At 41.8% G+C, this 24,061-nt stretch overlaps 1 protein-coding gene across 1 annotated transcript in view; it reads left to right on the forward strand.

The window, feature by feature from the left end:
- Window positions 1-23,830, forward strand: part of sbno2b (strawberry notch homolog 2b) — a 48,078-nt gene extending 24,248 nt beyond the window's left edge. The window contains exons 5-32 of the mRNA XM_058072773.2: window positions 5,849-6,034; window positions 7,182-7,268; window positions 8,224-8,329; window positions 8,436-8,596; window positions 8,689-8,822; window positions 9,718-9,808; window positions 9,891-10,034; window positions 10,133-10,250; window positions 10,325-10,430; window positions 11,698-11,851; window positions 11,930-12,106; window positions 12,370-12,467; window positions 12,619-12,701; window positions 12,985-13,167; window positions 13,233-13,354; window positions 13,443-13,574; window positions 14,613-14,748; window positions 15,311-15,423; window positions 17,287-17,358; window positions 18,402-18,510; window positions 18,584-18,655; window positions 18,733-18,876; window positions 18,986-19,080; window positions 19,738-19,830; window positions 19,905-20,036; window positions 20,695-20,771; window positions 20,977-21,167; window positions 21,746-23,830. Of these exons, the coding sequence (XP_057928756.2) occupies window positions 5,849-6,034; window positions 7,182-7,268; window positions 8,224-8,329; window positions 8,436-8,596; window positions 8,689-8,822; window positions 9,718-9,808; window positions 9,891-10,034; window positions 10,133-10,250; window positions 10,325-10,430; window positions 11,698-11,851; window positions 11,930-12,106; window positions 12,370-12,467; window positions 12,619-12,701; window positions 12,985-13,167; window positions 13,233-13,354; window positions 13,443-13,574; window positions 14,613-14,748; window positions 15,311-15,423; window positions 17,287-17,358; window positions 18,402-18,510; window positions 18,584-18,655; window positions 18,733-18,876; window positions 18,986-19,080; window positions 19,738-19,830; window positions 19,905-20,036; window positions 20,695-20,771; window positions 20,977-21,167; window positions 21,746-22,887 (4,458 nt within the window). The 3' untranslated portion in view covers window positions 22,888-23,830. The remainder of the gene's footprint in view (window positions 1-5,848; window positions 6,035-7,181; window positions 7,269-8,223; window positions 8,330-8,435; window positions 8,597-8,688; window positions 8,823-9,717; window positions 9,809-9,890; window positions 10,035-10,132; window positions 10,251-10,324; window positions 10,431-11,697; window positions 11,852-11,929; window positions 12,107-12,369; window positions 12,468-12,618; window positions 12,702-12,984; window positions 13,168-13,232; window positions 13,355-13,442; window positions 13,575-14,612; window positions 14,749-15,310; window positions 15,424-17,286; window positions 17,359-18,401; window positions 18,511-18,583; window positions 18,656-18,732; window positions 18,877-18,985; window positions 19,081-19,737; window positions 19,831-19,904; window positions 20,037-20,694; window positions 20,772-20,976; window positions 21,168-21,745) is intronic.
- The last annotated feature ends 231 nt before the right edge of the window (window positions 23,831-24,061 follow it).

Here is a 24,061-nt window from a genome sequence, read left to right on the forward strand (position 1 = left end):
ACGGTACGTCATCCATGACAGGGCTCTGACGTTGCCACACAAGCTACCGAGCTAACTACTTAGCTAATGTAACAGTACTGACACCTTGTGACCAGAATGTTACATATAACTTGTCTTTCAATATTTTTGGCTAATAGTAGGCTAGGCCATGAACTTATGTCGAATTCATTGATCAATCCCACCACGGTCGAGTGGTTAGCACGCAGACCTCACAGCTAGGAGGACCAGGGTTCGATTCCACCCTCGGCCATCTTTGTGTGGAGTTTGCATGTTCTCCCCGTACATGCATGGGTTTTCTCCGGGTACTCCGGTTTCCTCTCACATTCCTAAAAACATGCTAGGTTAATTGGCGACTCCAAATTGTCCATAGGTATGAATGTGAGTGTGAATGGTTGTTTGTCAATATGTGCCCAGGGTGTACCCCGCCTCTCGCCCGAAGACAGCTGGGATAGGCTCCAGCACCCCTGCGACCCTCGTGAGGAAAAAGCAGTAGAAAATGAATCCCGCCTATGCCCGTGCAGACATTTACATGATGGCGGCCAGGTTTTTGTCAACCAATGTTGTTCAAGTTTTACTTACATGCTTGAGAACCTCCTAAAGGTGTGTGACACATTTCATGTTATTCGTCTAAGCACCCTAAAGTTACAGTGGGTGTTTTGTTTGTAGCTGTGTGATCCATGTCAATCCCATGTCAAAGAAGGGTTTATAACAGCACCACCATGTGGTGCATTTGTCAGAAGAGGAACTTATCCTATTTTTGTGTGCAGCCTATCAGGAATTGAAGGGTTGTCTGACACAAAGAAATACAGTCAATGCGTGTTTGCAGTACCTGACCTGCTTTTCAAAACAGCCTTTTCTGTTTATAAAACATGTACGGATTCTAGAATTCCTTGTTTGGCATTGTTGGAGCTTATCATAAGGCTGGTGTGATAAGCATTGTTATTGCTGTTTCTATATTAGAGGAATTCCTCCTCTTTACAACTCCCAAATGAAACCGCCAAACCATCATGAGTCACACATTATTTCATTCATTATTTTATATGATCCAAGTGATATATTTGTGGCATATTTATTTGTCCATGAGGTAACTCTCCTGTGAACTGTGTTGGATGGATTGGTTGCAGTTATTTTCTTTTTAATGATATGTCCTTCCTATCATTCATCCCAAAGCTCACTGGCAACTGTTCTTTTCGCTGTGATTTACAGCCTCTGCCTGCTGTAGTGTACACAGCTTGTCACATTATGACCATTTGATCAGAAGATTTGTTTAAATTCTGAAGGGGAAATGAGGACGTGTCGCATTGAGAAATCAAGGCAGAAGTTGAACATGTGAAAGGCAACTTTGTCTAAAAGCACAAGAGCAGACAAATGTCAAAAGAAGCCATGTGCGTGCTTGTTCACATGCACTCCTGTGCTAATACACATTAACATCCTCTTTTTTGTTTTTTAATTAGTTATTTGAATCAGTTTTATCAGTGAATTCAAGAAAAAACAAACATCATTACATGAAAGTCATTTTGCAAAGAAATGCTTGCAGAAACCTTGTGTTTGGCTTCACAAGAGAACGTTTTAGTGAGGGAGGATTAGCATGGATGTGTGACTCTTTGCTTGCAGTAGAAGCCAGATTACCATCAGAGCAGTTGGAATCCAAGCCTTATCTCTGCACGGCAGGGCCCAATTTTAGGAATAGTAGATGAAGCAGCCCCCGGTACAGGTCTCTGCCTTTGGACAAATAACACTGCACCCTCTGTTCTGCTCTGCTTAACAACTCGATGAGCAGTGGTTCTGAGGTTGGCCATGTCTGCTGCAGTTTTAGGAAAGGCTAAGCTTTTATTGGGGGGGGGGGGGGGGGGGGTTCTGTTGAACATTTTTTCCATAAATTGAAACAAAATCTTCTCCTACATCTAATCTAATCTTATATTAATTTTATATTTAATCCAGTGTAGACCTACTACAGCTTTTGCATTTAATGTGTCCGCATTCAAGGAGAGAAGGCTTTTCTGCCTTTGCCATCAAGAGGTGATGACTGTGAAAATCATAAACCAGAAAATCTAATCCTATATTAATTTTATATTTAATCCAGTGTAGACCTACTACAGCTTTTGCATTTAATGCGTCCGCATTCAAGGAGAGAAAGCTTTTCTGCCTTTGCCATCAAGAGGTGATGACTGTGAAAATCATAAACCAGAAAATGACATTGAAACCAAGCCAAGCTACTGGCCAATGAAAAAAAAATTTAAAATTGCGGATTGGCAGGGGGAGAAGATAGCACTAGTGTGCTACCTTTTCTGACAAAAACACAAGGCTTGATGGAAAAATACATATCTTTGATAGAATACCTCCCTCCAATAAACACCTTCTACTCTTTCTGCTGTGGTAAAGTGGGGCATTGTTTCAGGAAATGCTTTCTGTATACTGTTTTTCTCGATAAAATGTGTGTGGTTCCACTATGGTGCCTCTGCAGAATAAGGCCTCCGGTGACAGTGTGTCCTTTTTCTCTGCCTTGTTTACTCATCTGTTGCTGTCACACTAGTTTAGGAGAAGACGAGAGAGTAAAGATGTTAGATAGGGAATTTAATGGGGTAGTGGAGACTCCCAACTGAATGTAAAGTTATACATACTGAAAATCTCGAAAAGGTTGGATTCAATTCCTGACAATGTATGCTTCAGAAGTCAAACAAAACTATTGAAATTACATGACAGAGCAGTATCTACATAATTAAATTTACATGAATGTTTATATGCTACAACAGGCGTTTTCAGAAATGTCAGGTGAGCCAGAAGACTACAGTGTAGGCACAGCAGCTTGAAAAATCTATTTATAAAATATAAGTATATCTTTTTTAAATCAAGACATGTAATAAAAATTAATTCATTTAAGTTTCTAGAGAGTCAGCAGAGTCTGGGGCCTGCTCCATTTTTGGGTGGACTAGTAGAGTCCCAACTGTATTATATTTTCTTGAGAGGCTCAGTGTGCTACACATGTCTTGTATTGCCTGAAACTGTATTTGTATTTTAGTTAATTTAGTACATTTATATGCTTGAACATGCTTAATTCAGGCCAAGAACATGTAACATTTGCTTCAATATGCATTTTTTAGGAATAATAGGCTGTAGTCAACCATGAAACAGCTGTAATTTTGTCATTACATAAAGATATGCACACATTTAGGGAAAAAATGTTAACAAACTGCCTTTGGTTAAAAAATCCTTAATTATAGCCCACTTTTTTATGTCACTGGGGAAGGTCACAAGGAAATGTGCAAGCCATGGTTAGTTTAGATTCTGGCTATGTTGACAACTGCCTTTGTCAACGTCAGTCAGTTTGTGGGGCTTTGAGATAAGCGGGTTCCACTGTCATGGTTTTATGACGGCAACAGTCTGAGTCTCGAATAAATGAATTTACTATGGGCCAATTTGTGTTGAAATGAATATGGGGTTACGTTGTATAAGGGAGAAGTGGTTGTGTTTTCTTTCAAAGCAAGGCCTTGCACCCTCCATCACCCCGAAGGCAGCAGCTTTGATCAGCCCAGACTTAAAGAAACTACCGGAGAGCATTTTTTTTCACAGTTCATGCCTGATCTTGCCCCCAAGAACATTTGAGAGAGAGACAGAGAGAGAGTGTGTGTGTGTGTGTTCTCTTTGAGAAGCTCCACACGTCCGTTCTCTAACATCACAGCATAAAAATATACCCGCCTGTCTCTATAAACACAGGGCAGGGCCAAGCTTGTGTTTGTCTGTTTACCACCCTCACCGGGGCCTCCATTCCCATACCATGTAGTCATGTTCTCATGGAGATCCCTCACATCACGTCCTCTCATGCCTGTGAAAGATTTTTCCATGGAGCTGTGAGTAATGTGTGAATGATGGGAGCAGTCAGCACATCTTTTTTGGCAATAATTAGTCAAGCATATTGTTTAAAATGAGTCACAGTTAAACCTGAAGGCTTTTATCACTAGCTCTTCCTGGTTTGCCATGATCACCCTCATTATCTTCCATCCATCCATTTTCTATGCTGCTTATCCTCATTAGGGGGGTATGCTGGAGCTTATCCCAGCTGACTTTGGGAGAGAGGTGGGGTACACCCTGGACTGGTCGTCAGCCAATTGCAGCCCTCATTTTTTTGTTGGATGTACTTTATCTAAGTAAATGTAAGCCACAACATAAATCTTCTCTTGTCAGCTCCCTGTTGACTTTCACTTGATCCCTATCTGGGCACATCCACATTTATAAGTCTTCCAGGGGCTAGTGTGTTAGTGTGTGATGTGCACGCCACGTTAATGGATTCGGTCGGATAGGAATAGCGCAGGATGAAATGACACAAGCACTCCCATTATGTGTACCCCGCAGCCTTGCACATGGTACCACCATGATCAGTTTTGGCTAGTAGTGTTAATGTCCAGAGAGAACACTAGACTAATCCATTGTAAAGTTGTAGCCGTTATATTTCTGTCCTTCTCAGCAGTAATACCACCAAGCATTACAGTTCAATTTGAGTTCGGAAGCGTTGGCTGTGAGAAGTGATTGCTAAATCAGCTTTAAAACCAGCATGGCATCATACAACATACCAGCATAACATAATGTAACCTACACCATTGAAGCCCTCTTTAAGTGCATGCTCAGGCTATGGCAGTTGCGCCATGCTACAGCCCATTCACACCTAAATTCAGGCGCATTTGGCTAGTGTCACCATTGGAACAGGTGGACCAGGGCACTACACGATTGCATGGCACATGCATCGCACAGGTGCGTCAATGCAGTCGCTCCTTGCAAATCCAAACGTCAAAACGTACATCATGCCTGTTGGTGTGCATAATAAAGACATTTGATAAATGTGATGGCTCCTCTCGCCTGCTGCCACATTCACAATAGAAATCATCAGGACTCAAAAGATTGGATTATATCCAGTCAGGGAATTTGCACAAATACAGCATTATAGAAGGTATGGGACAATTAAATGGGGTGGCCTGGGCGGTTTACATGGCATAGTGCAGTCATCAGCCGGCAGTTCTTGAGCTCTTAACACCGAAGACGAGGAAATGTGGATTTCAGAAAGTGTTTGAAATATCCGACTCACTGCTGGTCTGTGAATGCATCTACACTGCATTCTGGCTGCTGATTGGATGAGCCAGGGAAGGGATCAATTCCTTCAGTTAGTGAGACATGGAAAAACATGTCATGCCATTGTGTTACCGCCTCAATCAGCTATGCATAACCATGAATACATTCATAACAAGACAAATATCAGAAGAAAATAGAGAGTTTAATTCTGAATGATTGTGTTCCTTTGCCTTTACTGCCAATGATGCTGGCTTAACCACCCGTGTGCTTTATATGTGGCAAGAAATTAGCAAACAGAAAATGTAATTTCTAAAGACACAAGCCTTTTCTGAACCTAACTGCTTATGGGCGTGAAGAAGTGATTTGGTAACTACTACGGAAGGTTGACTAGAGCAAACATACAGGTACTTTAGATATGCCAAACAGAAAATGTAATTTCTACAGACACAAGCCTTTTCTGAACCTAACTGCTTATGGGCGTGAAGAAGTGATTTGGTAACTACTACGGAAGGTTGACTAGAGCAAACATACAGGTACTTTAGATATGCGGATGAAGGCTCCAAAATCAGACCCAGCTGCCAGCATTATGACTGCACTGGAGATCGTAAGGACGAGGAAGCCATTCACAGATGGAGAATAAACTTGAAAAATGTTGTTTGTGAAAATATCACAGCGTCTATTCGCCAAATTAAAAATAGACAAAAAAACAACAAATTGTCGACCGCTAGCCTAATGCAAGTACATCGTAAGAGGTGGAACTCATGTTTTTTTTTTTATTTGTCCACAGGATCTGTCCTGCATCGATGACCTCTCCACAAACTCCCTGTTCTCCTCTCCGGCCGATTCCTTGTCCGAGTATGCTGATGCCCAGTCCTTCATCAGCACAGACAACCTGGACACAGTGCCCACACTCTGGGACGTCAGCACTAGTACCACCCTTGCAACCACCACACCAGCACAGAGCCAGCTGGAGGTCAGTCAGTCAGTTGTCGCTCACACACACACACACACACACACACACACACACACACACGTAGTATGTGCATGATATATACGACTCCGAGAAGGCGAAAGAGTTAGGTTATTCCTCTATTATTCCGTGGGTATTGTAAACTGCAGTGTAGTCCTATTGAAGAACCGTGTCATTACCACACATATGAGGGCATTCAAGAATTGCAACATCTCTACATTGCCACCTGCAGTTTGACGCCCCTGCACAACCTGAAGCTCCATTGTTTCATTGAAGGCAAAAGCACCCCGGATCATGATGGCACCCCCTCTACTGCGCCCTGTGGAAAAATAACTCTGGTGCAATCTCCTTGTTATGCCAGTAACATTGGAAGCCATCAGGACTGTCAAGGTTGCATTTTTGCTCATCAGAGATTATAGCTTTTATGCAAATTTCACAGGAAATAAATGGGCAATTTAGTGGCGTTGAAGGAGACGAGGCCGTTAGATGTTTTTCGTTCTTTGCCGTCTGATGGCTAATAGACTGCACTTGGCACTAGTAGCAACCTTCATTTGGACCGACGATGGTCCTGTGCCTTCATGGGCAGCCAATGGGATTTTCTGGCTCCGGGCCAGTGAATTTTTGTCTGTCTACCACTGTTCTGTCCCATAACACTAATGATCTTTTAAGAAGTTTAAAATGACTGTCTCACTGCATCCAACCTCAGCCGCAAAGGGTGCACCGCGAGAAGCCTTGCTTATGCAGCTCAAGAAACAGCGTTCAAGGAAAGCAAGCTTTTTTGTAAATGTACTGTTGCAGTGTTTCAACTGGTCTTAAAGTTTTGATCAGGAGTGTATGTTTCCAAAACGGGTCTTGAAATATTGTGTCATCTTATATTCAAGGTCATCTTATAGTGGCATCAATTCATTAACATGCATTTTCAACTGGTTTCACAGTGACTCTGTGACCCGTCATGAAATGATTTAATATGTAAATCTAAATTTTCCCCCCTCAAATGCACACATGCTGTTAAATGTGCCTTTTCGTTGCCTCTCACCTGCCAAGACACACAATTATTTTTCATTTCACAGAACATTCTTCCTTCATTTTGGTCTATTGCTTTTCCATACATTTGAGTTTGTCTTTCTTTATTTTATGTTTTTGTTGACAGCTGAAAGGCTCCGGCAGGTTTCAGGGCTTGGCCAGTTTGGATGATATTACTGCAATAATCAGCACTCCACCTTTAGGAGGATTCCAGGTAGCCACACCAACCTATCCAAAATGATTTTAACACTCAACCTAAGGTTTTCTAACGCTTCTATAAGTGGTTCCATTCAGTAGTGCACAGTTCTACATCAAACGCCATGTGGGTCTAACTCACAGAATGCATCAGTACCAGCTAATGGTAGTTTTGTCTAGTTGTTGGGAGCTAACACCCTGTCATCCATTTTTATTTTTGTCATTACCACAGATGATGAAAGCATTGCTTTGCATTGCATCTAACTGGCAACTTCACAAAGAGACAGTCGTAACTTCAAAGCAGTACTAGCGCCACACTGGAAGATTAATTTGAGGCCGCATATTGTATGAATATAGTCAATATCAGTAAAAATAAAAAACTGTCCAGAAAAGAGAAACTTGTCAAATTACACTTTTGTAGTAATTGATCTTCCTATGCCTCATTTCTTCATTTAAAAAAAAATATATTTTTCAATGTTATTTTTATCACTTATTTAATTATATCATTTTAACTAGCTGGAAAGAACCCATTCATGTCCCAGTCATAATAACAACAAATAGACTAATAATATTAGTAAATGTCAGCAATATGTTAATATATATAGTATATGCTGTGAAAGATGACATCAGAAATATATTTTCTAAACAAGATTTATTTAGAAATTAAGACAAGCCACACGTCGGCTACATATTACCCATGAAACCCAAAGTAGTTAATAGATTTATAATTTATTTTTCTAATTTACAACATATAATAAATGTTTTTGTCCCCTAACAGCTTGGTCTTTAGTAAGCTTCTGTTTCTGTTCTTCTGTTTGATAGTTTAAATACACTCAATACTTCAACTGCAACTGCTGTATTGTTTTACACATGAAACTAACATTTCAATTTTCTAACTTCAACTTGGCTAAGATAAGAACCGCATATAACCCAGCAAGCGGCTTCTGCTGAATGACTTATGTTGTCTCTGCCAGGTTCAGACAACACAGTCGCCACCGGAGGAGGAGGAGGAAGCTGAGGATGATGATTCAGAAGAACTGGGCCATGTCGACACGTATGCAGAGTACAGACCTTCCAAATGTAGGTCACTAAACCAGACGGCAAAATGTAGCTGCATGTGGGATGCTGCCTTTGGCTTTTTTTATTTGTATTTTTTAATAAGACAAATCGCATTTGCTCTCCTCAGCCACAATAGGAATTTCCCATCCTGACATCGTGGTGGAGACCAACACACTTTCCAGTGTCCCTCCTCCAGACATCACATACACCGTGTCTATCCCAGAGAATACCATTAACAGTGGCCTGCTGTCCGCACTACAGCTTGAAGCCATCATCTACGCCTGCCAGGTATACACACGCACACACACAGCCACACAGATCTGCAGTTTTTTATTGTTTTCACCATGAATGATCTGTTTCTTTATGTCTGATTTGCCCAGCAACACGAGGTCATCCTTCAGAACAACCAGCGAGCAGGCTTCCTGATTGGAGATGGGGCCGGAGTTGGGAAAGGGCGCACTGTTGCGGGAATCATCCTGGAAAACTACCTTAAGGGAAGGAAAAAAGCACTATGGTGAGGATTGGGCATACCATACCATAGCAGACTACTTCCATCATTCACAAAGCATTTGTAATTGAGAAATAGTTATTGTGTCTATAATGCCTGTTAAGCACTGTACCATGTTGGTAGTTCGATAAGATTAATCAATCTGTGTATGGCTATTTGGGGCAAATGTCATACTCTTAATGCAGCATCGTTGCTTCTCATGTTGTCATGGCTACAGTCAGCCAAAAATGTAGTGCATACCATAGTTGTTGCATCGAAAAGTAATTAACTGGGGGTCACGGGGTCAGGTGGAGGAAGGTTTATATACACAGTTAGTTTTAGCTTTACCTAGCTAACATGATCACTGCACATGTTATTAGAAATAAATATTTGTATCATTTTTCCGCTGTTAATACATTCTCTTTGTATTCGGTGATGATGATAGTAGCTTTGTAGACTGCAGATATGCATGTCATTTCATGGTGTGTTCCAATTAGCTGATTTGCTAAGCAAAAAGAATCACAACAGCAGCAACACTGCCTGTTATCTGTCACAAACTGTTTTTGTGCTACATTGCCTGCATTTATTCACAAAATTGCACACCTTTTGTCATAGAGTGGTCAAAATTGTAAATCGTCTTCGTGGCGTGAGATGCTGCCACTGTTAGACCGCTGATTGTTTGAGATGTTCATTTTTGTTTATTCATACATCCCTTTCTCTTTCTCTTCACCAGAGTGCCATTTGTATTTAAGTGTGAGACATGACTCAATGTAATGCCATCTTAATTGTAGCCTTTTAAACACAGTGCAGCTCAACAGGATATGAGCTCATGCTCAGCTAGACCCATGTTTCACACTTGCAGCCAACATCACCTGACTACTAGTTTGTACTGAATTACTAATCGTACTGTTGCCACCCGCAGGTTCAGCATATCCAATGACCTGAAATTTGATGCAGAAAGAGATCTCAAAGACATAGATGCACCGAATATTCCTGTGCATGCCTTAAACAAAGTGAGTCCATGCCGAAAGTGATGTCATGCAGAAAGTAGGTGCGCACAAAGCTACCCTTGCTGACTGTGATACTGTGTTGCAGATTAAGTATGGAGACACAGCTACCTCAGAAGGAGTCCTCTTTGCAACATACTCTGCCCTGATTGGCGAGAGCCAGGCGGGAGGGCAGCACCGCACGAGGATTAAACAGATCCTGGATTGGTGCAAGCCCGATTTTGACGGAGTTGTATCCTTGCATTTTCAGGATGACTTTCCTCCTCTATGCCGTGTTGTTCGTTCCGCCCTTTGTTCTTTTTTTGCCCTTGACCACATTTTCCCCCATAGATTATTTTTGATGAATGCCACAAAGCCAAGAATGCCACATCAACAAAGATGGGTAAGGCAGTGCTTGATCTGCAAAACAAGCTGCCACGGGCCAGAGTGGTGTATGCCAGTGCCACAGGTAGGTTCAAGCAGGGTTGGAGCCTTAGCGCAATGCGACACAAGACACGCTAACATAAACATTCTGGTTATTAGGTGCCTCTGAGCCAAAGAACATGATCTACATGAGCCGCCTGGGTATCTGGGGTGAGGGTACGCCCTTCAGGACCTTTGATGACTTCCTGCATACTATTGAGAAGAGGTTTGTAATGTCTGATGTTCTACAAATTGCCGTTCATTGCTGCTAATTTTTAGCAGACTCAACAGCGACATAGGATTCAATATTAAGAAATAAAATATTTTTTGAGTTACAGCATAGAAAACCTGTGTACAGTCTTATGAAGAGGTTTGATTATTAGAGCCCTCCAGACACACAACAACACCCACATTGTCACCATTACATTTCTATTACCTATTATCTATTATTTCTGGACAGCATACTCTCCGAGGTGGCTCTTGCCTCATCAATGTATTTTAATGGCAGCTTTAAGTTGCTTCACACTTGTATTGCCCAATATAGTCGAAATAATAAGAGTAAATAAGCAATATAAATAAATAAAAAAACAAAAATAAAAACGAATGTTTGTGTGTGTCACCGTAAATGTGTTCCCTACCAGACCTTAACGGCTAGTGGGCAGATGTTGAGAGGACAGGAAGTGACATTGGAGGTTCAGAGTTGCGTTTTAGCTTGTCTTGGGTTGTGGCCCCAACAGTTATTGTTATGTTATTATGATCATAATTTATTATTGTGCCTTTAGTGAGAGAACCTATTCTGGCAACCAAGTCTGGCCCTTGCCACTGATGCCTAGTCGTCAATGTAGAATACAGTACTCCATTCACAATTGGAATGCTTCATCTGCATTGTATGTGTATTTTAGTTTATTTAACCATGTTTACGGTATGCTTGAAAATGCTTAATTTATGGGTAAGAATAAGTACAATTTGCTCAACAAATTGTTTTATATTTATGGTATGTTCATAGTTTTTATGTTTTTAAGATGGCAAAGGGTAATAGTGTAATGATAACCATGCACCACCATAAGAAAGCATCTGCTGTGAGCAATACAATTAGAGAAATATCAATTACAAACAAAAATACAATACTTTTATTTTAAGGATTATACTAACATAAGTACAATGCTGACGAGCATTGAAGTTAAAGTTAATAGTTTTGCTGTATTGTAGTTTTATAACACAGTGATAACCTGATCTTTATACCCCTACGATAGTTAAGAATGTTGCTTAAAACATTGACTGTTTATTTAATAAAATTTATAAGATGGGAACATTTTTGCCCTAGAGGTGAGGTGTTTATTTGTTTAACTGAACAATAAATTGAGGCACAGCATTTACTGGAGCTTAGGCCACTGTGAGGCAACACAGTAGTTCCCAACAATACTGTTTGCAGATTATGGTATTATGCATGATTTAATTTTGCTTAATGATATGTATGTATATGTACATTACAGAGGCGTGGGTGCCATGGAGATTGTTGCCATGGACATGAAAGTGAGCGGGATGTACATAGCCAGGCAGTTGAGCTTCTCAGGGGTGTCTTTCCGCATTGAAGAGATCGGACTGGACAGCGATTTCAAGCTGGTCTACAATAAAGCTGCCAAACTGGTGAGTGCCACAACTCATCATCATGTGGTCATTGGCTGGAAGAACACGCTTCTCACAGTATTCCTTCATATTGCTTAGTGGGCAGAGGCGCTGCAAGTCTTCATGCGTGCCGCCGACGAGCTGGGCCTGGTCAGCAGGAAGTCTCTGTGGGGGCAGTTCTGGTCGTCTCACCAGCGCTTTTTCAAATACCTCTGTATCGCTGCCAAGGTCCGCTGCCTGGTAGAGTTGGCCAAGAAAGAGCTGGAGGCAGGAAAGGTCAGCACAATTTCACTGTGGAACGCTGAGTCGGCACGTTTACAGGCAATGTGGAAATGACCAGACGAAGATCCGGGCAGGAAATAAATTGGACATATTGTTGCTGTTTTGTTTTGTTTTTCTTTATTCCTGATAAAAAAGCTATCTTCAGATGGTTTCCATTGTACAGTAACACATTATATACATGGGTGGAAACCCACAAATTTGGTCATTTGTAGAGGAGTATTTGTCATGTTATAAAAAAATATTTGTCTCCAACACAGTGCATCGTTATTGGCTTGCAGTCTACTGGAGAGTCACGTACTCGAGAAGTCCTGGACGAGAATGATGGGCATCTTGACAGATTTGTCTCTGCTGCAGAGTGAGTGAGCTCCACTTTTAGTGTGTCAAGTTTATTGGAAAGAATGTTCACATCAGCGACATTACTGTCTGAAATGAAAGAACATAGAACAGGAAAGTCTTTTTTAAGATCTGCTTCGTGTGGTCCTAACGCTTTGTTCTCTTTCCTTCAGGGGTGTGTTCCACTCCCTTGTCATGAAACATTTCCCTTCTGAGAAACAGCGACGAGAGAAAGCACCCGGGAATAAGAGAAAACGTAAGCGCATATCTGTCACTACAGTGGAACCTGTTTGGTATTCACCAGAGACATAAGCAGGAATGGGCAATAATATAGGATTTTTAACCTGCAGCAGTTTGGTGACATGGTTTTCCTCCTTTGGTGCATATTTTTAGTTTTGATTCTTCTGTTGTCATATTTGTACTCATATTTCATACTATATTAACAGAGCTGATGCGGTGATCATGTGGTAGAAAGTGTTGTAATTCTGCTATATAATTGCAATGCATGCAGTCCCAGTTATTGTAATGTCACCCATTAGGTAAGCCTCGTGGTCGGCAGCCCAAGGTCCCCAAGCACACGGTGGATAGTGGCGGTGTCATCAACATCAGCGACGACAGCAGTAGTGACTCTGATGGCATGGACACAGATTCCAACTCCTCGCCGGACTCACTGCTGGACAATGATGATGTCATCTTTGTCAATCACACGAGCTGCCAGACTGGTTAGTGTTTTTTGTTTTTGTTGTCCAATAATGTGGCTGACACCTGTGACCCTATGCACCTTCAGTCAGGATAGAGGAGATGAAGCAGGATCTCCTCAACAAGATATCACAGCTGGGAAAAGAACTACCTCTCAATACCCTCGACGAGCTCATTGATAAGTTTGGCGGGCCTGACAAAGTCTCAGAGGTGCAAGCCTGAAACATACAGCAAGCCGACAAGTTACTTGTCTGATAACTAAGTTCATTTAGCTAATATTTGATCCCCCTTGTAATAGATGACTGGTCGCAAGGGTCGTGTGGTGCGTCGTCTTGATGGCAGCGTCCGCTACGAGTCACGTGCCGAGCAGGGTCTCACCATTGATCACATAAACGTCAAGGAGAAGGATCGCTTCATGGGGGCAGAGAAGGTCAGCAATCCACAGCCGCTTTCACACTTTTTGCTCAAGTATGCAGCTCTCGCTGCAATTTTCCACCTCCAGCGGTAGTATCAAAGCTCTTAACAGAGACAGGACAGCACTTGTAGCCTCTTTCACACTGCCTATTTAAGCTGGGAGTGTTACATCCTTTTACTGTCTTCCTGCTCTGGGTGAAAAGTACCTACACTGAATAGGGAGTCATCATCGACACCCAAATTTGCAGGCTTCCAAGATGGTATCAGGTGTGTAAGCTGGTGTGAAAGAGTAACTATTGTTAAGACTTAATTCTGTGTTTCTGTTGTGTGGAAAGTAGTTATTTATATCCTAACATTATATCCTTACACGTACCAGGGTGTTTTTAAAACACGTAAAAAAACTGCATCCACACGTAACTGTATAAATGCATTGGGAATCACAGTCATAAGCACGCCAAACCTGGAGGCGGCAGTAGTTCCTAAAATTCTATCCAATCAGAATCATCCGCTGTCATCCTGTTACTTCCGCAAACATAAAACACAACTTGTGTGGACTGCCAAGGAGGCAGCGTCAACAAGACGCAAGAAAATTTCGATTGGGAATCTTGCCAAACCAAGTCGGAGTTTGCTACAAGGGGGACACCTCAGAAATTAAATTGTTATTTGAGCGACGATGGCTGACCTCACCGACCTTTCTTCACCTCTGCTCCTTAAAGTGAATCAATATTTGGGCTTGCAAATACAATCAAGTACTTGAAAATAGCTACAACACAGTTCTGAGGGCGTCCATGTTGTTTCTGATGTAAACACAGGTCGTGTATGTAACGTCACAGCATACATTGTCCCAGGTAGTGACACTTGGAAACGCTCTTTTTCCAAATCTACACTGGAGGTTTTGAAAACGTTCCTAATTTATTGTACAGTTATAAAGTTGGAGGTACACTGATATGAGTGTCATTCTATTGCACATTTCTTTGTCTGGAGTCTGTAATATGGATGACTTTGCAGTTTTCTAGTAGACAACATAATCCATCCCTTCTTTCTTCTCCCCCAGCTGGTGGCCATCATCTCCGAGGCAGCCAGCTCTGGAATTTCCCTGCAGGCGGATAAGCGAGTAAGGAATCAGAGGCGGCGTGTCCACATGACCTTGGAGCTGCCTTGGAGCGCCGACAGGGCCATTCAGCAGTTTGGTGAGTCCTGTCAATTTTCCAGGCTCAAATAGTTTTCCAAGGATTTTTGGTTGTACTGTCCTACCTTGGTTGGTCTCACACCGTAAAAACATTTCATTTCTATTCCAAAATGTCTCATGGGCACTTGGTTTAATTAGTCTGATTGAATCCACCTCCTTTGTATCATTTTCGGTATTTGTGTTGCAGCCTGATGAGTCTCTGATGATTTCATTGTTATGTTAACAGCCCAATGAATTATTTCCATTAGCAAAACCTGTGTGTGTTCATGTGCATGCAACAAAAATCAAGAGCCTGTTTGAAGAAAAGGGATCTTTGCCTAATGTGATATCACCTGATGATGCTGATCCTATTATGTCATCACCCTCTTTTTGCTATCCACTCTCATCCATCATATCATGTCTGCTCAAGCTGAAGGTGCTGCAACTCAAGCAGCAGCTGGTGTTGTTAAAACCATTTAAATTCAGTCAATCGCCATGTCTAATGGAATCATGATGAAAGTGAAAGTGTTGACGCCATTCATTGAATGTTAATACTGATTTTTTTGAAATCCATGTTTTTCTAGGCCGTACCCATCGGTCCAATCAAGTGACAGCTCCAGAGTACATCTTCCTCATCTCAGAGCTAGCCGGGGAGAGGCGTTTTGCCTCCATAGTTGCAAAGAGGCTAGAGAGTCTGGTAAATATAACTGTTGTTTTGTGTTTATACGGGTGTGTGTTGATTAAGGGTGTCACAAGGTTAAAATGTGAAGAGATTTCTCTCTTGGAAAAAAGCTGTATTGTGATGACAGCCAAAAGCAAATCAAACTGTGAACTATGGCATTGGTACTATGAATGATTAGTGATAATGAGTATAATGGAAGTGGCGCTGCGTGGGGCATCATTGGGATCTTGCATCCTTTTCTTCCCAGCGTTTCTCACCATATTCCTTTGATTGGATCTACAAGGGATTCTGCCTCTTTCTTTTTATCTGGATGAATTACAACGCCATTGTACCACCTATTTATTTCCTGAGTGACAGCATGACAGAAAAGGGCGAAAGGGGCGGATGGTGGGTGGGTGGCTACTCACTGATGGGCTTTTCCAGGAAAGACACAAGCTGTGTTTGCCAAGTGTGTTCGGTAAATCCATGGGTCACATCCCATGGGATGCTGCTCTGTTCTGCTCGCAAGCATGCCTGCACTCAGTCCATTAAATTAATTAATGTTGAGTTTCTTAATGTTTATTAAGATTATTCGGTATGTCGCCATTTGAAGTCATCATTTGACGCCCTGTGCGTCTTGGCTGACTAAAGAGCAGCCGTGAAGACATATCCGCTACTTATCTATTTAGGCAGGCAATATCAGCCTAGTACTGCCGACTGCTTTCACAAAATTCCCCTCACCTCCCACACATTTGAATATGAAATGGAAAACAGACGAGAGAGCCTACAGTCACACTCCAACTGGGATCTTAGTTCTGTGTTACTTAATGAGACAGTGGTGTAGATGTTCAGAGTGTCTGTGAATGCACGTGGTGGTATTGTGGTCAGATACATACAGTTATGCTCATAATAATAGCAGTGTGTTGAAAAAGGTGAGTAAACCTCAAAATTCTTCAAATGAATGTTGCACACAAATGCATTGGGGACACTGCACATTCTATTTCAAGCCAGAAAATTAGAAAAAGTCATTGAATTTGATGATATTTTACAGAAAGTCAAGAAATATAATGTTAAAAAGTGTTGACACTAATTGAACTCAGCACTGCTATTTTGTTGGAACATTTCTTGACTTTCTGAAAAATATCATCGAATTCAATGACTTTTTCTAATTTTCTGGCTTTGAATAAAATGTGCAGTGTCCCCAATGCATTTGTGTGCATTAGAATAAAATTAATTTGAAGAATTTTGAAGTTTACTCACCTTTTTAAACACACTGCTATTATTATGAACATAACTGTACATATACGGTGTTGGAATTGAACACTGCTGTTGATGTGGAAGGTAGGAGTAAAGTTTAAAGAGAGTGTCAGTCTCTGTGTACATCTGTGGGGACACACTGTCGTCACTGATGTCATAACGGAGATGTGGCTTGCCATGATGCACATGCCTTAATTACCATACGTAAAATGTTTAAGGTCATTTATTGAGTCAATACCATTATTGACAATGCGTCATTTTTGACAGCCCCACAACATTATATTATTTTTACACTATACATTGTCACAATGGCCGCACGGTGGCCACACAGTCAGGAGATCGCTTGGGCATCTCATCTTCCAAAAATCTTCCAAATGTTAGGTTAATTGGTGACTCCAAATTGTCCATAGGTATGAATGTGAGTGTGAATGGTTGTTTGTCTATATGTGCTCTGTGATTGGCTGGCGACCAGTCCAGGGTGTACCCCGCCTCTCGTCCAAAGTCAGCTGGAATAGGCTCCAGCACCCAAGCGACCCATTATATAAGTCCCATTATTTGTCGGTCCAGATTTATTTGTAGTGGGCAGCCACAAGTGAATGTATGGGAAACACTGCTCAATGCTAATGATTGTCCTCTTTGCAGGGTGCGTTAACACATGGAGACAGAAGAGCCACGGAGTCTAGAGACCTGAGCAAGTACAATTTTGAGAACAAGGTAGGTTAACGGATGCCTGGAAGTAATATGATGCTGGTTGACTTTGAAGTTATCTCACAGGAAATAATGTTATTATTCATCTTTTGCAGTATCAAACATGCAGTTGTAAAACCTTTATTAACTGCTCAGGCAAAGTTTGATGTAATTTGACATTTTTAACCATGTATAAAAATAAGTTAACCACTTTATAAAAATAAAAGTAAATTAAAGTAAAACAACTCAGACACGTAACTGAGAGGGAACATAAACATTTTTGTGTAGCAGCACATGCAGTTTGTTGTCTGTGTGTCTTGTTTCTTTTGTTTATTTGTTCACTTTAATGCCTGGGACAACTGAAAGTACGTTTGTTTTTACAATTATATTGATAACAAGAAAAGTACCTCATAACAGTGTAATTTAATGGAAGAGGCTGAGGATGATGGCAGGTCAAAGGTTAATTTAAATATATCTAGCCATTTCCATGGTTTTCGATAAGCTAAATCATGTATTTTCTTACAACCATAGCGTCGGCTTTGTACTGCAGAAAACAGTGCTTTTAGGCATTCTATGTTGTTGTGTTCATTGTATTTTTCAGATAACGTACTTGTCGTGGGAACCAGCCATTAAAATGGAATAAACAAAACAAGGCTGGTCTAATAAATTCTTCCATGACTATAGTAGCACTTATTAGGTAATGTGACATTTGATAATGGATTGTACTAAGCAGCCAGATCATCCCCTATGTCTCAGTAAGTTCCATTTCTGGTTCGTTGGTCATCATCACACTTCCTCTTTGCCATCCACGGTACAATTATGTGGTGGCATCACAAAAACCACACTAAAGGACAGTGAAACAAAACATGCTGACTGAGCTGAAATTGTAACATATTCACAGATGTTTTTCATGATACTGTTGATGGCTAAGTGATGTTTCAGGGATATTTTTCCAGAAATGGTTGTTTGACTTTGATAAGGTGCTACTGTACGACAGCATAGCCATCCTCATTCTGACGTTGTATTGTTGATGTGCTACTTAACGGTACCATATGTGCTCCTTCATGCAGTACGGTACCAAGGCTCTGGATAAAATCACCAAAGCAATCCTCGGCCACATACAGAACAAGGTGCCTGTACCCAAAGGTTATCCCGGAGGCGACGCCATGTTTTTCAGAGGTATGGGTGAACTGTTGATGTGTGCATATAAGAGAACACACAGTGTCTTTAACTGTCTTTCAACCCCCTTTAGATATGAAACATGGAATGATGGATGTGGGCATCTTCTGTAGGGAGTCACGCTTTGGGATTAGTACGGAGAAAGGTAGGTAGTGTACGTAGGTACATATCAAACCTGCAATACCTGGGTTTCTAATTTATAAATATTGTTTTAAATTCCAGACTGTAGCATCACAAAGTTCCTAAATCGCATCCTGGGCCTGGAGGTCCACAAGCAAAACTATCTTTTCCAGTACTTCACCGATAATTTTGACTACCTAATCGAGAAGGACAAGAAGGAAGGCAAATATGACATGGGCATTTTAGGTACTGCGTTTAAATCCACTGTCTGTACTACACTTTAAAACAACATGCAATTTATTGTGTGTGTACAATATGTCATATTATGCTTGACTTTCTTTTGTGCGGCTAACAGATTTGGCTCCGGGTAACGATGAAATTTATGAGGAAAAGCAGGAAACCTTTTTAACGGTTGGAAACCCTCAGGACGGACAGGTGGTTCTTTACAAGGTAGGAATTGTATAACATCAGCTCAGGTGTGTTATCTTTGGGGATATGTGTAAATGCTGTTAGCTTTTGTATAAATGCTGCCAGATTGTCCTTTTGAGCCAAGCTAACTAGCGTTAATAAGAAAGAATACAGTATATTGGATATCCTATTGAGTGTGTGGTATAGCTTGTTTATACATAAAAATATAAAGAAATTATATTGTGCGTGAGTTCATGTGGTGAGAATGTAAAAAATATTTATGTAATTATTTGTAATGGTTTTTTGATGTAGTTACTGTGTGTTATCTAAGGGTGAAAAGACTGCATTTGATTTTGAAAAAACACACAAAAAATCAACGGCAATGTTATCAATTATTGACCTAGTCAAGGCTGAAGTAATCTCATCCCAAATATTCCACGTTGCATCTAATTTTTGTAAAATATTGCTTGTCATTGTGTTTTTCCCCATAGGAAAAAGGCACAGAAACATAAAAAAAACGTACAACTTTCTATCAATGGTTAGGTCAGAAGTTGTAAAAAGTTGAAATGTTGTTTTTTACACTATTGTAGGACATAAGGGTAAAAAAGTGTAATTTCACTTTAAATGAGCTGCAAGGGTTAACTTCTCCTTAGTCTTTCTTGGATGTTTGCTTTAGTCTCATCATTTTTGCCCCTGCAGATCAGTGTGGACAGAGGTATGCCTTGGGATGAAGCCTACAACAGGTTTCTGAATCTCACCGGTGCTGATGAGGGCTTCTATTTGTCCATGAAGGTGAGTCAGTTTCAAAATGACATAGGAAGGAGGGTGGCTGAATATAAACATCATAAATTGCTCCTTCTTTCTAGCTCCGAGGTAACCAACCGTGTGTGCTGCTAGCCGAGCAAGGGAGAGGCAAGAACTTCATTGTGTACAAGCCCAACATCGGCAAGCAGACTCACCCCGAGAGCCTTGATAACCTGCAACAACGCTATCGAAAGGTGTCACCCTGACCTTCTTTCACTTAATTCTATGCATTTCATGCATTGTAGATTGTGTGGAAAGGTTTTAGGCCACCGCAGTATATTCTCCAATGACATTTTTCACAGCAGTCATTGTGACATATTTACACAACACATACTAGGGCACACAGGTTAAAAACACAAAAAAAACAAAAAATCTTAGTAAATGTGATGGCTCGGCCTGGGCTGGGATGAAAATTACAACCATAAAATGTGTCTGTCATAAACTGGCCCATACCAAGTGGTTGCCCATGGTCTAAGGAAAATTATCTTTTGGTTAAGATCTGATTAAAGGTTCACATAGCGCAATTTAATTTCACCATTTAAGCCACCATGATTAGCTTCTTGTTCTATATTGTCACTTTGTTAAAACAAGAAATGTTTCCAAGTGTCCAAGTCTTTTGCAAAGTACTTTATTGCATACCATACATAAGTTTTTATAAGATTTGCAAAAAGTTTGCATAATAGTCAAAGGACAGATTGGACCTGCTTCCTCCTTGTGGTCATGGAAGCGTATAACAACCAGTCATTACTCAGCAGGGAACTCTAAAAAATATTTAGCATTGTGATAATTATTGACACTTGGAGCATAAACATGGAGATGTAATGAGAATAACATTTTTGTGTTTTACTTTAGACTACTCCAGAGGAGGCTAAGGACAACTGGGAGAGCCAGTTTAGCTTCTCCTTGAAGAAGTGTAGCCATGCCAACTGGTAACTACAACACACACACTCACACGCTCCTTTGTGATTACTCTGCATCGCTCCATCCTATCAGCTGAGTTAACGTTAGGCTCCCACAACAGGGGTGTAATGCCAGGTGCCTTTCCCCAAGAATTAAAAAATGGGACTAGCATTCAACAATAATGTGTACTCTCACATGATGACAAAACTCGATGAACTCTCTCTCTTGCTACAGGAATGGCAAGTGTAAGAAAACCGAGGAGGGCCAGGAGTGTTTCCAGGGCATGCGCCTCCGCCAGTACCACATGCTGTGCGGCGCTCTGCTACGTGTGTGGAAGCGGGTGTCCGATGTGGTGTCGGACATCACCAGCTCTAGTATACTGCAGATCGTTCGCCTCAAAACAAAGCAGCACAACAAGCAAGTCGGTGAGTATGAACTCAAGAAAATCGCATGTTAGCGATTTTGACTACAAAGTCAATTGGTGATGATGTTAAAAGACTCCAACTTTATTTGTGTTCAATACAGCAACAATTACACTTAATACCAGGACAATCACAGTATATTTTGGAGTTGGTGAGATAAATATTGTGCTAAATTTGTTTGTAACAACAGGTAAACATAGTCTTTTACTTGCTAAAACTTGACAGCACAGATCCTGCTATATGTATTATGCCAAACCATGGAGTGTCCACCTGCTGGAATCACAATAATTGGAATAACTTTACTTTACCTCACTTTATTAAGTCCAAACTTAATACAGGGTATAATGTGATTTGTAGACACGTGACCTTACTCCTGCAGAATTCCAAAAAGATATTAACTCTCTTTGCTGAGAGCAGACAGAGCAGTTATGTACCATTTTTATTTATATATGTTACTTCTAATATTAATATTAACTCATGAGTCATCTCACAGTTGTAACCTCTCAAATGATACCAGGATTATGACGATACACCTTGTAGTTGTGGAAATAAATGTAACTCGTCTGTAATGATTGTTCTAGGCATCAAGATCCCAGAGATCTGTGTGGCCAGAGTGCGCGAGGAGCTTATACTAATGGACGAGGAGGTGAAAAGGCGGCGCAAGGAGAGGGAAAAGCAGGCTTTGGAGCAGCGTCTGGCTGAGGAGCGGAGGCGTAAAATGGAGCAAGAGAACAAGCACCTCCTGGCTAATCTGTTCAGCCAGAAACCGGTTGCCAACCAGTCTCTGGCCCAGTCACTCCTCCAGAGCCAGCTCCTCAGACAAAAACAAAAGACACAGATGGCGGGCATCTCTCAGCTACAGAGGATGCAGGCTGGCCACAGCCAGGCAGTCTTGCAGCAGCCCCCGCAGAGTCAAGGCCTGTTGTCTTTACAGAGAAACCTTTCTCAAAGTCAGAATCTGACTCCTAACAGCTGGCCCAGCAAGTCCTCCAAGCAGGCTCTTGTGCACAACACAGTCAGCCACGGCTCCAATTTCTCCCAGTTTTACCCTCAGCCCTTCTTATCTGCGTTCCCCCAGCTGAAGAACCCGCCTGTCCCCATCCATCAAACCACACGGTCCACCAGTTTGTCTTCTCAAAAGCCCCAAGAAGAAATTCTGGATCTGACGGTAAGCTCGCCGTCTCCTTCACCGGACAGCACCGAGGGTGGGCTGGGCCTGGATAACCTAACAGGACCATCTGGAGCGTTCGTGGATGACTTCGGCCTGGAGTCGCTCATCTCGCAGAATGCCCAACAGCAGCAGCTTCCACCACCGCCTCTGGTTCTACAGCAGCCACAGAACCACGGCCTGCTGGGCAACAACCACCAGGACTTATTAGACTTCTTTGACCTGCCCATCTCCCCGCAGATGCCCACGCAGAAAGCCAGCCCATCATCCTCAGCATCTTCCAGCTCCTCCTCCATGTCCTCCACCTCCTCTCACGTGTCTCCCCTCGTACAAACCACCCCGCTCTTTTCCAACCCGGCCCCTTCTTCCTCCTCTCTGTTTGCCAACACTTCTTCACACTTCTCCACTAACTATCTCCTTCCCCCGTCGGACTCTCTCTCCCTGCCCAATGGCCACTGCAGCTCCGGCGCTCTTGACGTGCGCGAGGCTCTGAACAGCATGCTGCAGGCAGGGCCGGACCGCAAGTCTGTCATTCACTACCGGCAGCAAGACTGAGAAGATTACAACCCCAGCGGCTTATTCTCACGCTTTTAACGTCTTTTTAAAGCAGATTTTAACACGTGTTATTTAACTGCTGTCTCCCATCCAAAGCCGACCCCTCTGTAGCCCTCACCCCCTCAGGTCCTCCTAGTCACATCACTGCCTGCTCTGCTCACAGTCTTCTCTCCCCACCTGTAGCCATGGCCTCCTCCTGGTTGCTATAGTGACAACGAACGTCTGCACCAAAGTGTGTCCTCTGCAGCTCAAGGCAGCTGTAAACTTGTATCAAACATGAACAAAAAAAATGTTCATTCTCGTGTAGAGTCCTTTAACAGACCCCCTCCTCCACTCCCCTCCTTTGACGAGGTATTGGACGTTGCTGGAAGCTTTCGTAAAACTTGACACGTCTTTGCTTGACTCAAGACTCAAAGGTGGTGATGAACTGGAATAGAAGAGGAAGAAACTTTAGCTGACAAACCGTGAAATGCCTCCCTTCCCCGACACGCTCCCTCTTGTTTGTGTCCACCACCGCTCGTGTTAGATGAAATGGGGAGCAGCAGTCTGCAAACAGTGCCTTTGGAGAAATCTATAAATGCAGTCTTTAAGAAAAACAAATCCATGTAGCCTAATGTATAGATTTGTATTTTAATTTAAATATATTTGTATTTAACTTTTTTCGTCCTTTTTGCGTTGTCCTTTTGTGTTACACTATGCTGGTGGCGGGTTCCAAGACAAGGCCTCCGTGAAGCCTTGAGTGTGTGCGTTTGCATATGCGTGTGCGTGTGTGTGTCTGCTGAAACGGTGCACGATTCCATGTGGTGTACAACAACACCAAGAAGCGTTAACAGAACAGAAATCATCCAAAAATATCACCCTGTTTTTTTTTTTTAAACTGACGACATAACACAGTGAGATTTCAACTCCTGGCATGATTTGATTAAAAATTCTCAGGAAAGTCTCAAGTGCTTTTGGTGGTGTTGTTTTTTGGGTTTTGCATGTGTCGGTTTGACCATCCAATACGAACTTCTCAGTCAGGATTTACAGTGAGTCAGTAAATCTTGACGTCTGCAAAGAAAACCTTGCATTGTTTTTGCGTGTCATCACGTTAGGAACGACTCCCTCTTGCGGTCAGACCAACACATTTTGACAAGTATCTGGACATGGTTATGTACACACACAACATAGACCA

The sequence above is a fragment of the Doryrhamphus excisus genome, linkage group LG4 (assembly GCF_037039965.1).
Source record: "Doryrhamphus excisus strain RoL-2023G ecotype Guam linkage group LG4, RoL_Dexc_Guam_v1.1, whole genome shotgun sequence".
NCBI classification, from domain to species: domain Eukaryota; kingdom Metazoa; phylum Chordata; class Actinopteri; order Syngnathiformes; family Syngnathidae; genus Doryrhamphus; species Doryrhamphus excisus.